This window comes from Carettochelys insculpta, chromosome 8 (genome assembly GCF_033958435.1).
Source record: "Carettochelys insculpta isolate YL-2023 chromosome 8, ASM3395843v1, whole genome shotgun sequence".
Lineage (NCBI taxonomy): Eukaryota > Metazoa > Chordata > Testudines > Carettochelyidae > Carettochelys > Carettochelys insculpta.
The window spans coordinates 4,002,779-4,020,003 of record NC_134144.1 but is presented as its reverse complement, the minus strand read 5'-3'; the positions used below and the strand labels follow the sequence as shown (position 1 = coordinate 4,020,003).

General features: G+C 45.6%; 1 protein-coding gene across 3 annotated transcripts in view; it reads left to right on the top strand.

Annotated features, from left to right (window-relative positions):
* Nucleotides 1-527: 527 nt before the first annotated feature.
* Nucleotides 528-17,225, top strand: part of ASB18 (ankyrin repeat and SOCS box containing 18) — a 41,265-nt gene continuing 24,567 nt past the window's right edge. Inside the window, exons 1-3 of one of the 3 annotated variants that reach the window (XM_075001441.1) lie at nucleotides 528-866; nucleotides 9,725-9,847; nucleotides 13,350-13,617. In XM_075001441.1, the coding sequence (XP_074857542.1) occupies nucleotides 662-866; nucleotides 9,725-9,847; nucleotides 13,350-13,617 (596 nt within the window). In that variant the 5' untranslated portion in view covers nucleotides 528-661. Of the gene's footprint in view, nucleotides 867-9,606; nucleotides 9,848-13,349; nucleotides 13,618-17,225 lie in introns of those variants that run through there. The other 2 variants (XM_075001440.1, XM_075001439.1) reach the window with 2 other exon arrangements.

The window sequence follows — 17,225 nt, the reverse complement described above, 5'->3', positions numbered from 1 at the left end:
GCTCCAGAGTGTGAGGCGTTGTTTTAATGGCAGACTTCCTTTTGGGCATGTCCTTTTTCTGTCTGTCTCTCTTTCTTCAGATGATTATTGTCTTTTCAGCAAACAAAGGGAAACTGTACATTGAAACAAAGTTCTGGTCAAAATTAGACCAATCTGAAGAGAGTAGCTGAAGCTGGAATTCATCTTTCGAGCCAAAGAAATATCAAAAGAGGCTTTGAATCTCTTCTCAGCAAACTATTATTTACAGATTATTATCCAGAAAGGGTTTTTTGGTTTGGTTTGGTTTGGTTCTTTGGGTGTGTTTTGGGAAGTTTGTTTGTTTGTTTCCTGTGTGACAGTTCCGAGTGCAATAGCTTTTCCTCGGGAAGTCCTTCAGGAACGCCAGTCACAGTTTCTCCCATTACACTTACTGTGCACACACAAAGTTAACAAACAAACAAACAAAAATCACCTCCAACTTTCGCAAGTTAATTTATTACGTAGGGCTCTTTTCAGTGACTCCCTTACGTCTGGCTCCTTCTCTCACAATTTCCAACTGGTGTAATATGAGCCAAGCTCTGTCTTTTTATAGCAAGACACCCACTTCTCATTTACAGCTGGCTGACTTTGTACACTGTATGAAAAATAATCAAACCTGCTCCCCAAGTGCAAAGAACTGAAAATGTCCAGCTTTGACTGTATTCCGGATCACCCCTTGAGCTCTGATTTGGTGAAGAGATTAAAGGCTGCCCTGGAAGTTAGGGATGAGAACACGGTGATGAATCTGATCTGTACAGAGGTTAAACATGTGAATGCCACCATAGAACTATCTAATGATGACTGGATGAAGGACCCAGAAGCTCCGCTGCACCCATTAGTGCTAGTAGGTAACTACAATTTTTTTTTAAAATGGCAAAAAGAGATACTTAAACGGTCATTAGCAGGTTAATTCTGTGAAGAATGATTATTCATGAAAGGGAAGAAATTGACAGATTAAATGTTGTTTACCTGCAAATTAGTTTAACAGACACTGGTTTTCCATGTTTGTGTTTTAGGCTCACTCCAAGCTTGATTATTACCACAAGTCTCTCCTCTGTCCTGTATTCCACTCTCTGCTCAGTGTTTGCCACGTTTAAAACAATTGAATACATTATTCCGGCAGACAGGCCTCCATAAGTGCAGCAATCAGGTCAGGATCAAAGATCAATTTGCTCTCCACGGCAAAGTGTTTCTCAACCCTACCTTGCATTAGAACAATTTCCAGGCGGGAGACGTTCATCAATTGAACTCTGTTGGTGTCTGCCTTTCTCTGTATATTAGGGTTTGGACAAAAGCCTAACAGAGCTAAGCACTCCATCCACTCCTAACTGCAACAATGACAGGAATCCCTAAGGGTCACTGTCAGCTTCCAAGCACTCACTCGTGGCTGCATGTGGCTCTTTTGTGCCCTGCCTCAGTTTCCCCTATAACAAGGTAACAATTAGTTCACTCTAACAGCCCTGTTGAGGAGAACCCAAACTTTTTTGCCTAACTTCAGCCTAGCTCCATCTAATAAACCATTCAGAAAGAAGCACTTGCACAATGGTTTACAGGCACTTAGCTTGGAGCCCAGTCAAAACATTAAGTCCCAAAGCAACAGTTTCTGAACATGTTCAGAATACGCTTCAGGGAGTCAGGACTGGATGAATCTCTCCCTAGTTTGACGGCTTCTGGAGTAGTCAGTCTCAGGTTTCTCTAGCAACAGCTGCTGCTGCTGCTACTGTAGGCTCCAGGCATCTCTGCTGCCTCTCTCGGCTTGTCAGAGTCTCCTTCCGGCCTCCATAGTTGTACATCTTTCCAGTCCTTTCTGTTGGTTTCGTTTCTGTTTGAGGCTTCCCTGATGCCATCTGTAAGACCCCACCTTAGCTTCCTTTTGCTTGTCAGCTAGGTAATATCCACCACCCCTCGCAGCAGGGGTGGGCAGACTAATTAGCCCAGCCTAGTTGTTTCTAGCTCTCTCACCATAGAGGGGCAAGCCATGCTATGACATGGTACTGACCCAACCTTCCCCATCTTCTCTGTTAGACAACCAGCTACAACACAGCTTTTACAACTACATCTCCTCATCCCTAGGGGTCAGTGTTCGACCACCACAACCTATTTAGCCTTCCAGTTCAGCTGAATATTAGGGTACATCTGCACTAGCCGGTAGATTGACCCAGGGTTTGATTTCACACACCTATTGGGAATGCGCAAAATCAAACTATCAGGGTTCAACAGTGGACCCCGTACTCAATGTTTTGAGGAGTAAGGGAAGAGTTTCTCCCAGCCACCTCCCTCAGTGAGGACAGACAAGTAAGTCAATCGTAGATAAGATGATTCCCACTAATTGCTGTAGCTGGAATTGCATATCTACAATCGCCTTTAATGTCTAGTGTAGACCTGGCCTTTCATTCGAGAAGTAACAGAGAGGTAGCCATGTCAGTCTGTATCCTAATAAAACAGGAGTCCTGGAGCCCCTTAAAGACTAACAAAAGAATTTATTAGGTGATGAGGTTTCGTGGGGCAGATCCACTTCTTCAGATCTGAAGAAGTGGGTCTTCCCCACAAAACTTCATCACCTTCTATCAGAGTGTAACCATTGCTTCATTTCTTAAAATTAAAGCAACCAGAAGTTATCGTTGCATCAGATGTATGCGGACATGGTGCAAACAACAGTGTTATGCCTCAGCATAGGAGCCTCTCTTCCATGGACACAGTGAGAAAAACGCAATGGGCCAAAATTTCACGAATCACAACCTCTTCGTCCAGCTGGGAAACAGAATAAAGTGCCATACAGAGCTAGCGCCAAACTGTGGCCTATACTCTTTGGTCAGGGGAAGGTAGAGACATGGGCTCAGGAGACAGTGCATGAGAGGAGCTGTCACTGACTCTCAGGGTGGCTTCCAGAGATTGAGGACTTTTGGCCATACTGGAGGCACCACAGCTTCTGCAACTGTCGTAGCCATGCAGAAGAAGCAAAAGGAAGTTGTGGGAGAAGGGAGCAAAGAGAGCAAGTCATGCCATTGTCTAATCCACTCAGGCATACATGATTTTCCTGGTTCTTCCGTTTTTAAACAGTTTTTCCAAATACCAAAAAAGTGGCAGGGAGGGAGGGACTACAAGAGCAACGTCCAGAACTCAGCCCAGAGAACAACTGGGCTAATTGCCCCTTTTAGGTGAGTTTTCCCCCACACAGTGCGGCATTCAGAGGAGCCGCCATGAGCAGGAACCCAGACAGATGCTAAAGAGAAGAGACAATGCTGTCAGAGGTCTGGGAGGACTGTAATTAGGCCCAGTTGCTAGGCCTAGAGAATCTGCTATTTAAATGTCCTGTGCTGAATTAGCCTTTTGAGCCAGAGTGCAGAGATTGTGGACAACAGATACAGGTCAGGGTAGACCACTGGTTGGGGCACTGGCCTAGATTGGGTGGAATTCCCAACACTGCTACCAGTGTAAACTTGGCAAGTCCCTCAGGGCCTGACTTTCAAAGGTGCCACACACCCACAACACCTATTGACCTAGGTACTCAGTAGTCCAAGACATCTGGGTACCATTCAGCTTTGCAAAATGGGAGTAGAAATACTGCCTGTCTCATGGGCTGCTGCAGGGATAAAGTCACTTATAACTGTGAGGCACATAGCAATAAGACATATAAAAGCAGCAAGAGAGGCAGAGGGAGCAAACTGGGAGTTGTTAGGATAGAGGGGTTCAAGCCCCTACTCCCCTCATATTAAAAGTCAACTGTGTGCAATATTGATGATTCAGCTTTGCCCTCGTGGTCATGCTCCCTCTTTGAGCACTGCAATAAAACCTTGAAAATTCACATGAATGACTGGAACTAGTCCCCACACGTTATGGATCAGCAATGAAGAAAACACGCAGCTTAGGAGGGCAAAGACAACGCACTGCGGCATACTTGGGCGTTGATTTTGGCAAGTGGCATCCACTGCCAATCATTTAGATTACTTTGTGGTCTACAAGCATCATCCAGCACGAGTTATGAAAGGAATGAAGTCTTGGGAACAGGAGCCATCACAGCTGGACTTAGCTGTCGTTGAGAAAAGGGGAAAGACCGTGGTATGTGTGAGAGCACTACGAGGGGTGCTAAAACACAGTTCTTCAAAAGCTCCTGCCAGCACTTGAACTTACTAGCACATTCACTGACCACAGGTATTGGTGCTCAGATCACCATCAAACAGCGTCTACCTCTTTAAAGAACTTGAAGGAACGTTGACTAGGTGTGTCTGGTTGTGGGGAGGGAGGCAGTTATTTGTTTTGCTGTGTTTACACAGTGGTGAATTGAAACATATCTCAGGTTACAATTATGCACTTTCAAATCTGTTAATACACACACATTAGAAATACCGCACTGGGGACGATCATGTGTTTCATGCTCACTTAGAATTTTTTTGAAATTATGTAAGAATCTTAAATTTCACCGCAAAAGTGTTTTAGTTTTCAGAACTGTGAAGCAAGGCTTCCATACTTACCCAGAATACCCAAAAATCAGAGGAAATCTAAAAACCTCAAAAGGTAGATATAAAAATCTCCGGATTTTTAAGCCAATCTCATTATTTTGAATACTTGGGACTGACAAAATTGGAAGGTATGATTTGAAGCCTATATAATGTCATAAATTAACTAAGCTGTTATGTAGCAGCTTCAGGAAATAAATCAGTAAACATCTCTCAATTTACCCTTTTTGGTTTTGCATATTGTGCTCCTTCACGTGACAATAATGAGTTTTCCTAATAATATGAAATCAGCTCAGACAATCTGAGTCATTATTAATAGACACACTTGATCTAAAGAAGTAAAATTGCTTAATGTTTTGTTAAATGAGGTGTACTCTACAAACACTCATATTCAGAAAGAAGGGTAAGAGACTACAGCATATTAAAGATTAATGGTCCTAACGCTTTGTTAATGGAGCACACATGTTTGCATGCTGTACCTGCATGGGCCCTATCCTGCAAACACAGACATGAGTAATTTACAGATTTGAGTAAGTCCATTACACAGAGTTATTCATATTCATAATTATTGTCAGGATCAGGACCTTAAACTAAAACCTGTTTGCTAGGCTGCCCAGCCAAAATAATAAGGTGAAAGTATATACCATTAACTTTCTCTTGAGGATTAAAAAAGGAAGAATGACCAACACTGAAACTAGGAAGATCACATTGGAATGGACTGAGATGCCCTTAGTGGGGTGGGAAAGCATTTTACTCACAATTAGTGTGACGCATTTCAATGGAATGAGAGAGAACCAATTGATTTCAATGGGGTGACTTTTTTTTACTCGTTTTGTAAGAAAAAGGCATTTTGGAGGGCCCAAGAGTATTTGACAAATTTGGGTGGAATTCAAAGAATAGTCCCAGTTGGGTAAAATTTCAGAAGAGTCAAAATGTTTGTTTTGTTTTTCCTCATTTTCTTGTTTTGAAACATTTTGGTTTTGATATTTGCTTCGAAGTGTCATTTTGATTTCAATTAAAAAAAGCCACACAGGCACACCAAAAAAAGATGAAAAACATCCAAACCAGACACATCAAAATGCAAAGTTTGAAAAACATTTTCGGCTATTCAAAACCAAAATTTCACTGTAAAAAAAAAAAATTCAGTGTTTTGGATGGGGGGATTTTTAGTATTTCAGCTTAGCCCACAAATCCTTAAAATGTATTATTCACTCTGCCCATCATCCTCATCTACTAATTAGAAACTGACCTGCTGTCAACAGCAGTTCCTATGCTGCATGCAAATTGTCTGATGCAGAAAAGAGCAGCCAAAACATAACATAAAAAGGCAACCAAAAACGAAGCTTTGTTCAGAATCATGGAGTAATACTTCATCATCACCAGTGTAATTTCTGACCAAGATATAACAGATTAATTTTCCCATATAAATGGAGCAAGACATCGGTTTCCACTTGTGAGTTATTTATTTTTTGTCAAGAAAAAAAAGAAAAAAAAACCCACAGAAACAAAGTCTCCATGAGTGAAACATCATTTTCACTAGCATTCTGCACATTGACCTGAAACACAAAGTAATAGCTGTGTCATGGTTTCCTATGTGGCAGGCAGAAAGAAACTCTTGTAGACATTCCATGTACTTCATCATTAAAAGTACATCTTTTCCAAGTTCTACGGCACATGTATGGATGGTCTTCTGTAGGGGAGGCAGCCTGGGCTAGTTGCCAGGGTAGCAAATTGGGACTTGCGTGTAATTCTGAGTCCTGCCTGGTTTGCTGGGTGACCTGGGGAAAGTCACTGCTTCATTCTGTGCCTCAATTTCCCCGTCAGTACAAAGAGATCACTGATACTGGCCTCCTTTGCAAAGCATTCTGAGATTAGGAAATGGCACAAGGGTATTAAAAAAAAAAGACATTTTAAGTGGCATAGGAGAACATCTACTGCAGTTTTGATCAGAATTATTTTACTTCATAAAATTCATTTTTATTTTAAAACCATGGTTGTTTTAGCCATAGAACATCACCCCTTGAAAACAAAAGAAATCCAGTAACAACTAATGCCAATAGGGGATATATAGGGACAGGACCATCAGATTCCCAGGGAAGAGAATACCAATATGGTGCACAGGCCAGACACAAGCAACTGGAAGTGTCCAGAAGTAGGTACATGGGGCAAAATTCTGCCTCTGCTGAAATCAGTGGTGCAGTTCCCATTCACCCACAGTGTCTCCCTGAAATTCCCTTACTCTAAAACCTATCGACTATACACCCACTTTCTGCCACAAATAGGAAGCTTCTTTGTTACATCGAACACATTATGGCAATGCTCAATCCAAAGCTGCTGGTTAGTGTCTGTTTTTGCTCTCAAGGAGTCATCAGATTTAGATCCTGGCCTTTTTTAGCAATCCAGCTGAGGAGTCTTCCTGACTCCTTCCTGTTTGTTAGCCAGCAGTATTTCCACCTTCCAAGAATTCTCTCCGAAGGACACAGACTTTTGAAAGTGACCAAACAACCCACAGTACTGCCACCTGCCATGAATCAGTGCTACTGTTATGACCCCTCAGATTAACTAAAAACTTGAAAATGTGGTTCCATCCTGAACAATACACAGTACCTTCTAATCAGCAGGAAACAGCTTGCCTTAGCTAGCGAGTGAGCAAAGCAACCTAGACAAACTGGTGTTTGTTACATGTCCCACTTAGGGATAATATAGGATTTGTAAAATCCTCCCAGTTGCAGCTAATTTTAGCCTCACGTTAGTAATGCTGCTATTCTTATAACTGTGCTTTGCACTGACCAGAATGTATAAAAAGCTGGGGTGCAAATGAAGGTTCATAGGGAGGGAGAGGGATGAAACATAAATCTGAACAGTGTAACACGGTCAGGCTACGTGTACACTACAAGATAAATTCCCCTTTATTCAGCACTGGTAAGGCTGCACCTGGAGTACTGCACTCAGTTCTGCCCCCCACCATCCCCACCCATTACAAAAATGATTGGCAAGAGTCTAACAGAGAGCAACAAAAATTATTAGGGGCCTGGAGCACATGACATATGTGGAGGAGGAGAGACTGAGGGATTTGAGCTTATTTAGTCTGCAGAAGAGAAGAGTGAGAGGGATTTGACAGCAGCCTTCGGCTACGTCTACACTAGCCAAAAACTTTGATTCGAAGTTTACTAATGAAGTGTTGAAATACATATTCAGCACCTCATTAGCATGCAGGCAGCTGCGGCACATCGAAATTGACGCGGCTTGCCGCCGCGCGGCTCATCCAGATGGGGCTCCTTTTCGAAAGGACCCCAGCTACTTCCAAGTCTCCTTATTCCTATGAGCAGATGTATTTCAGCACTTCATCAGTAAACTTCGAAATGGCCATTTTGGCTAGTGTAGACACGGCCTTCAGCTGCCTGAAGGGAGGTTCCAAAGAGGATGGAAGGAGGCTCTTTTCAGTGGGTGAGGTCTAGGTTGGATATTACAAAAAGCTGTTTCACTAAGAGGGTGGTAAACCACTGGAAATGGATGGTGGTGGAATCTCCATTGTGACAGAGCCCTGGCTGGGATGATTTTAGTTGGGGTTGGGGTTGGTCTTGCTTTTAGCAGGGCAGTGGACCTGACCTGCTGAGGTCTCTTCCAAACTTATGATTCTATTATTTTAAAGTACATGCCCTAGAGAAATGCAAAACTCACTGCCACCCTCACCTTTGTAATCAAATATTCCATCCAATTAATGACTCTGTTCAGTTTGGAAGATGTAACAGAACATCAATACAACTCCATAACTCCTACATTTTTGTATATTGTTTGCTGGCTTCACTTGGTTGCAGTTTCTTGAGGTCATTTTGTTTCCTCAAGACTTCCTTGAATATTTCCATGGAGGGCATTTAGAACATGGGTGTTCATGTTTTAGATTACATAAAACCTATTAGTCGAGAGGGATGGTCTTGTACTTAAGGCATCAATCAGACTGGGAGTCAGGAGATCCATAATCTATTTTTGTCTCTGCATAATCACTCCGTTTGCGCCTGGGTACATTGGTCAGGACTTGATCCTGCTTCCCTTGTCAAATTCCCGGTGACTTCACTGACAGCAATAGATTTGACCCTTGTATCCTTGCAATCCCTATGTCTGTGGGATTTTTGCCATTAATATGAAAGGTAATAGCATTAGGGTCTAAGTATCAGAGGGGTGGCCATGTTAGTCTGTATCCACAAAAACAACAAGAAGTCCTGTGGCACCTTACAGACTAACAGATTTATTGGCTCATAAGCTTTTGGGGGCAAAGACCCACTTTGTCTGACTAGGAAGTGTCTTTGCCCCTGAAAGCTTATGCTCCAATAAATCTGTCAGTATACAAGATGCCACAGGACTTCTCGCTGTTTTAGGTTCTGTCTGTTTATTACACGGAATGCAAGGGTATTAATCCTTAGATCAAAGGTGCTGTGGATTTTTAATTCATTCATGTTTATAAAGTGCTTTTGTGATACTCAGAAGACACTCTTCCGAGCATGTTTCCTACAGCACAGTATTATTACTTACTGCAAAACCCAGTCACCACTAATGGCTCTTTTGTACACAAAAGCATATAACAGTGGATAGCACTGGAAATATGGATCAGAGTCCTGAAAAATATCAGCCTCCCAGATAAACCACTTGAAAATGTATTTGTACACAGACTCCAGAAGACTGCAAGTGATATGAATTCACTCAGCTAGGGATAAAACCAGAAGTTAAAGACCTTTCTTTTATTATGGGAAAATTTTCCTCCCAGACTAAACTGGTCTTTTTTCCTGCCAACCTGCTGTCTGGAATTAACACAGGAGTTTAATCACAGAGGTGCGGACACAAAGCTGCATTGTGAACATTTGACCTTAGCTACCACTTTGTGATTACACACAGACATACAGATGTATATATAACTAGAAACTTGCTGTTGCTGTATCTAGAAGTCCATATGACTATCACTATATCAAGTAACCATTATCATCTGACCTTCCTGGAGTTATAAATACAACAACAATAGAGCCCTAACTGGATTATAATTGGACAATGGTAACAGGACAATGGAAATAACTAACTATAAAAGTCCATCTATCCACACAGCTGGGTCTTACACTAAAATAAGTTACAGCCCATTGTAATGGACGAGCTGCCAGGACCCGTTACAGAGAAGCTGCAGATTCTCTCAACGGTGGAATCAGAGCACCCAGTAACGGCTCACATGCCTGCGGACAAATACTATTCAGCACTGGTCACAGGAGACCTGAGAAACCTCAAGGTCCTGACTGATAAATATTATGAAGACGTCAATCTCATATTTGAGATCTGTAAAAATGAGCTGGAATGGCAAGTGAACAGCCAGGGTTCTTATGGACTGTCAGGTACTGTCACTTCCCAGAGTCAGTTTTAAAAGTAAATAGGTGCTTACTAACACCAATTCAGACAAAGGTGCGGTGCATTCACATCGAATGAATTGCACTCTGTTTTTCAATAGCCTGCTAATATGTTACAGGAGAGTCTGATTTCTTCTGAGCTTGATTATGCCATAAGCTCAGCGGATGCAGCTTTTGTGTGTAATGTTTGTGTTGCCTCACAGCAAGTAAGTTTCTTAAATTTTTTGAGAACATCAAACAGTAACATTTTTTTATGCAGAACACCTATTGAAATTTTCTTTAACAAAATGCCACCAGACAGCAAAAAAAAAAGAAAAGAAAAGAAAACCACCAGAAGTAATTTTATCAGGTATCATAGCAATGAAGAAGTGGCATTGTATCTGGTTTTAACAACATTATCAGTGTATGATATCAAAAAAGTGTCAGCCACTTGTGACGCACATACAAGTTGTTCATTGAACACCAGGGTTCTACAGAACATAGGTTAAGTAACACTGATCTAGGAGTCCTGGCTTGGGCAGTGGCATCAGAAACAGGGTGTGATCCTAGAGGCTCAAGAGGAGACCTTTGTGTGAGCAGTTCTTTAAACACTGTGTCTGTACTGCATGGGGTGAGTAGCACTCGGCTGTATTTCGCACCGCCTGCACAGCGCCTCCTTTGGTTCAAGAGATGGCAAAAGCTGGGAAGCGGTCAGGCAACAATCAAAAAAATTTCCCATCCAAAACTATGGTCTGAAACTATAGCCTCCAGCCTGCCTGCACTGGCAGGGTTTGGAGGAACAGCTCCAGCCTACGTGCAGACAGTGCTGGCTTCTGCGTTTTAATATCTCAAGGTGATTGTTGAAGAGAAAGGGATAAAATAACTGGCAGGATTTACACCTATGCATAGGGAGGAAGGAGGGTTACATGGCATTAGACCAAGGGTGGGGAACCCCTGGCCCATGGGCCAGATGTGGTTCGCCAGAATTAGCCCCTGGTGAGCTCTCAGACATTTGTTTCCCTGAGTGTCTGGGTTGTCCCATTGGCCAGGAACTTTGAACCGCAGCTATGGAGAGCCACAGGCCTCCAAGCCTGCAGACACTCGTGTAAACAGAGCGCCCAGCAGCGTACCACAGACTTCCCACCCCGCACTAGATGCCTAGAGGAAAGCACCGGACTGAGACTTGGGAGACCTGGGTTCATTTCCCAGCCACACCACTGTCTCCCTCTTCAGCTTGGAATTTCCTCACTCCACAGTCCAGTTCCCTGCCTCAGCGGCCCCGTGTCTCAAATGAGGACAGGACATCCCTGGCCACTGCCTCGCCAGCCTGCTGGGGAAATGAACTGCTTTCTTTCACTGGCACATGGGTAGAGAGCAATAGGAGTCCCCAAAGGAAGGGTGTACCTGCACCCCACGGAGCTCATAACTTTCAGAAACCAGCCAGCCAGGTGTGACCTGCTGGATTTGACAGCATATTGACCTTTGATGATGGTGTGTACAGAAAGGAAGCCAGGGCAGGGGAACAGAACAGCCTACACATTTCTGAGGGCTAGCTTCACCCCAGAACTACAAGGCAGGGAAGCCAGCCCCGGGAATGGAATGCAAGCAGACAGTTCTTTGCAAATCCAAACTCCAGCATTGCCAAGGCAGTTGGCAAATCCAGGGCCACTGGAGTATTAAACTCCCATTTGGTCCTGCTACTTCAGGCCCACTACGTGTCCAGCCAGCAGAGGCTTTTCCCCTGGCTGAACAGAAAGCTACATCCCCGGGCGCAGCTTTCAACAGGTTAGAAATCTGTATGAGATGCAGGTGGGTAATTAATGAGCTGTCTTTTAAAACTTCCCAGCATGGGCTCAGGGGAAGAAGTTAACTCTGTGAATAAGGTCCCCTTTGCGGCTCATTACAGCCACAATATCGATTCTTCCATCATTATAAGATGGTATTCCTACCATGTGAAATCCTGCCCATTGATGTGCATTCACCAGGGAATTTTCTTTTCCCCTATAACCACCACGACTCAGAGTGGCTAACAACCTTAAATAGGCCTTTTGAAAGCCCCAAAGTTTTCAGAGAGCGGAAAAATGTACAGAGTGCTGCTCTGTTTTGTTGAGCAAAAGGGCAACAGCTACACACAGAGAGGACTAAAAAGGGGGAAAGAAATAAACCAGAATGGTGTTGAATGAGGAGCGAGTAATCCTTTTCGAGAGCAATGTGCATTAAAGAGGAGCAAATGCTCAGGCATTTTCTGCAGGTCAAAACTTTCTCAAATTCCTTTTCCTGACCACTGTGAGGCAAGGAGAGAAGAGACTCGGCAGGTGGCACAAACTCATTGTTGTGCTTTGTGTTTTAATTGCTCCCACTCTCAGGCCAGGTCAACACGCCATGCTTAGGTCAACGTGAGCTGCCACAGGTTGTCATAGCTGTGGAAGTAGCTTCACTTAAGTTTGGCTCCTGATTTGGTCACACCACCTCCCTGAGTGGTGGAGAGTCATTGATAACGTATGTAGGTCAACGCAATGTCGTTATAGACACTGAGTTGCTTATGTCTTTCAGGAGCTGCTCCACTATGTCCCATGTTGACAATACTATTGATACAAATGCTCCCGGACAGGATGTGCACCACTGCAGCAGGGCCGACAGCCACTGTGGGCCCCAAAGCAAGCGGGAAGGGAGGGCCAGCTCCATGCCCCAGGAAGGGGTGAGGTCAAGCGTTGAGGGGGCGTGGCCTAGTGCTATCAGCCCTTAGCACCTCACAGCCACATGGAATGGCAGAGCAGCACTGCTGCTGCACTTCAAAGTGGCCCAGAGCTCTGGGCACCCTTGAAATGCCAGACCTTGGGGCAGCTGGCCCCTTGGCCCCACCACCACCATCGGTGGGCCTGCACCACCAACACCAGGAGCTAAGTGTGCAGACATGAGTGATTATATAACGAGGTGACTGCATGCCAACGTAAGTCAGGCTGACAGTTCATAGTGAGATACAGCCTCAGTCTGTGCAACAGAAAAGTACAACATTGACTGTACACCTTGAATAAAATTAGAGGCCACTCTACCTTGACTGATCCCTTAGCTTAGCATAAGTCGTGAACTCCTATTCTATCTGTTCAATCTTGTGTTTAGCTGTGAGAAACTGAGTACATTTCTCAGACCCCACGAAGAGCTCTGTGTAGCTTGAAAGCTCATCTCTCTCCCCAACAGAAGTTAGTCCAATAAAAGATATCGCCTCCCCGACCTTGTCTGTCTAGTGTAAAAGGAAAATTTTCGGACAACTGTGTCTGCTACTGACCCCGCTGCAATGATCACAGTAGGGAAGCTGCTAACAAAGTTATTCTCACCCCTGGCAGGAAGGGAAGCGTGGCTACCACTTTGCAGATGGGAAACAGACACTTAAAATCAAGGGACTTGCCCAAGGCCATCCAGGAAACCTGTGGCAGAACTTGGATCTCAGGAGTTCCTGGCCTCGGCCCGAACAAGTCAAACCTTCTCATGTTGTTCTCTCTCTGCCCTACAGGCCTGTGGTCCCTAGAATACAAAAGGGAACTGACCACCCCACTGTGCATCACTGCCAGCCATGGACACACCACCTGCCTGCGTCACCTGCTGTTCTGGCGGGCAGACCCCAACATGGCTCCAGGAGGCCAGAGTGCTCTGCACGAGGCCTGCCTGGGGGGCCACACGGACTGTGTGGAGCTGCTCCTGGAGCACAGAGCCAACCCCAACCTCCTGAGCGACCAAGGCTTGGCACCACTCCACCTGTGCACCAACCCAAACACACTGGGGTAAGAAGAGAGCAGCATGGACCCTTCCCCACCCCCAGTTAATCACCACCACGGCCCTTGTAATGGAAGTGTTCATTTAACCATCTTAGAATCACAGAGCATGAGAACTGGAAGGCACCTTGAGAGGTCAAGTCCAGTCCCTGCCCTCTCAGCAGGACCAAGCACTATCCATATCATCCCCATTAGATGTTTATCCAACCTCTTCTTAAATATCTCCAAGGATAGAGATACTACAACCACCCTTGGCAATTTATTCCAGTACTTAACCACCCTGGCAGAAGTTTTTCCTAATGTCCAACCTAAACCTCCCTTGCTGCAGCTTAAGCCCGTTGCTTCTTTTCCTGTCCTCAGAGACCAAGGAGAACAATTTTTCCTCCTCCTCCTTGTAACCCTTTTGTAAGTACTTGAAAACTGCTATCATGTCCCCTCTCAGCCTTCTCTTTTCTAAACTAAGCAAGCCCAATTATTTCAGTCTTCCCTCCCAGCTCACATTCTCTAAACCTTCACGGTGTAGGTCTTCTCTCCATCCATCCATCAATTCTTCTCTACATGGGCCTGATCCAGAGCCCACTGGAGCCTACAGAAAGCGTCCTACAGAGCCTATAGTATCTTAGCAATTGTTCAGTACTAGCCTAGAGCAAGAAAAGGGCCAGTCCCTATAACACTGAGTTTAAGGGGAACTTACATAAAATTGACTCTTTCCTATATGCCAGATGTACTTTCCACATGTAACGCTGACAGACCTGGGTCACCAGCACCCGGGATTAAACTTGTGATCATAGGGGCTAAAGCCCTGTGCTCTACTGCATGAGCTAAAGGCAAGCTGGCTCTCAGCCAAGGCTGTAGAGCAGAGACTTCACTCACCCTAGTGTGAGGTCTCAGTGCCTCTGGATACTTCACGTGGCTAGTCAGTACCTCCTCTCCTGTTAGCAACAGCAACACATTTTTACTATTTGTTAGCCCTGTGGTGCCAATACAGCAACAGGGAGATGGATTTAAGCTCCAGACAGAGAATCTTCAAGTCAAATGCACAGATGGGTACACTGCATTTACACAGTTACTACATCTAATCAAACCCCTCTGCTGTAAATGCCACAGCTGATTATCTGAGTGCTCACAGCTGTCCACACGCCAATTGGACTCTAATATCAGTACCCCCATCTTCTCCCATAACACCTTCAACAAAAACTTATCCATTAATAAAATAGGTGATAGGACACTTGGCTACAGAAGGGGCATTTAAATATGTTCATTGTACATACTATGATTGTCTCTCTCTTCCCCCACAGTTTATATCAGTTCTGTCTCAGGCACCAATCCTGCAAAGATTTACACGGGTGTTACACTTCAGTAGGACTATTCAGGGCACTAGGGTAAGCCATACAGTAAAGCCATAAAGTAAGGTTAGGGCCTTACAATCTGTGCCCTAAAGGGTTTAGCTTGTCAACTGTGGCCAGTAGCCAAACCTAGGATGCTAGTGGGATTCAATTAGGGCAGGGCAACATTTTTCAGACTCAGATGTTTTTGACCATGTTTCCATTAATTGTGAATTTCAAACAGGGAAACAAAGCCCACAACAAAGTACAAAAATTAATCTTTTTGACCCCATTTCCAGTTATTTTTATTCATAAAAATACTGTCAAAGTTTAAATACAGTAACTTTTTTTTTTATTATTGTGATTAATAATTGTGATTTTTTTTACTGGCTCTAGAAAAAAATAAGTTATAATAATCTGAAAAAAAAAAAAAAAGCCAGGTGTGAAACTCTTTGCCAGAGCAGAAACACGTCAGAAGGGGATGGCATAACCACACTTTATGCAAGCACAGCTTAATTGATCATTTGGAAAGAATCCTGTTTTGTGATGAACAACTCAGGGACTCTCCACACATGCAACACAGACAGCCCCGTGACACAGGGTGGCTGGTGAAGACAAGCACACGTCTTGGTCCCAGGTACAGCCACGCCATGACGGACATTGCACAAATTCACACAAAACCATGTATATTGGGAGTAAAATACTTGCTGTTTCTGCATCACTTCTCAAAAAAAGCACAGCCCTAGGCTACATTCACCCACTGCCTTCCCTTCCCTTCCCTTCCCTTCCCTTCCTACAGGACCCCCGCAGAGAGGGGATGGGTGAGGAAAGGTGCGCTGGCCGCTTTTTTCTGCCATCCCAGCTTGTAAAGGGCTCCCTGCTCCTGCCCCTCCTTGCGGCTGGGTCTGGGAATTTAGCTCTTACCCTGCCTGGCACCTTCTTCTGTTAGTTATTTGCGGCACAGACCCCTCTGTGCCCCCTGCAGTCCTCTTCCGTTGCTAACGGCCGTCTGTCCCGCTCGCGTGTGGTGCCCCGTGTTTGGGGTAACGAAGTTCCCCCAGATGAGCTCTCCAGACTCTGTCTCAGGCAATCTCCTTTCCAACACAGGACCCACCCAGCACCCCCAGTTCCAGACCGGGGGGCTGCTCACCGGCAACCCAGGCTCCCCAGTCTCCAACCTGACTGCCGTCCCCCAGACTCCTTCCTGCCTCACCTCTCTGTCCTCTCGTCTGTCTCTGGGTTTACCTCAGGAACTTCCTCCCCTCCCTGGGGCTACTGCTCCCCTCCAGTTCTCCCTTCAGGCTCTGTACTCCTCCCACCCTGGCCAACTCTCTTCCCGTTAGGCCAAGGGTTTTCCAAGGGTGGGGCACGCGCCCAAGGAGATATGTTTGGGGGCAGCAAGTGGCAGTGCCAAGCAGCTCATTCGAGCCCCACCCAGCAAGGCCTGGGGCAGCCTCTATGGGGAATGGGGAGGGAGCAGCATCTTCCCCCCACCCCCCTGCAACTTACCTCAGTGGGCCACCCAGCCTGCAGGCCACCATCGACATCTGCCACGTCTGCACCCATGGCCACTGGCCGCCAAGAGAGGGGCACATGTGCCTCCCCGCACCCTCAAAACCTGAGAGGGGAAGGGCAGGTAGCAGCCTTGCCCCAGCAGAGCCACCTGGCTGAGAAGCAGCTGCTGCTGAGGGAGCCTTGGCTGTGCCAGTGGCCAGTAGCTGTGCCTCTGAAGCTGACAGGAGCAGGTAACCGCTGCAGCTCTGCTGAGGTCCTCTGCTTGGTTTAGGGGCAGGCTATAATGGCCAGCCCACTTTTGCACTCGTTAATTTTTGTCCAGGTTGTGGGCTGGGGGGACAACCAAAAACTCTAGCTGGAGGGAGAGGGCTCAGCCCAGAAATTGTAGGCCCTGGTTCCCTTCCCGGTGCAGCAATCTTAGGTTAATGGGCCCCTGCTGGCCCCCCCCACCTCAGAGCTTGTGTGGGGCAGACACCGGCTCCACAGCTTCTACTCCAGGGCCCCCAGAGGCAGAAAGTCCAGAGAGGAAAGGTTGTGACTGTGGAAAGCTGCCTGCCTGCCTCCCTCCCTCTGTCCGTCCCTCCCTCACACCCACCTGCTGCAGAGGATCAGCAGAAGTGATGGGGCAGGTGATGCCCAGGATATCACAGGACAAGCTAATGAATCAGTGTGTCTCCAAAGCAGGCCCATTGGCAGAGGGGAATGGGAAAGGGGGCCGCTGCCCCCAGGCCCAGCGTTTCAAAGGGGTATGGAGCGTCACCCATTGCTGCAACTTTG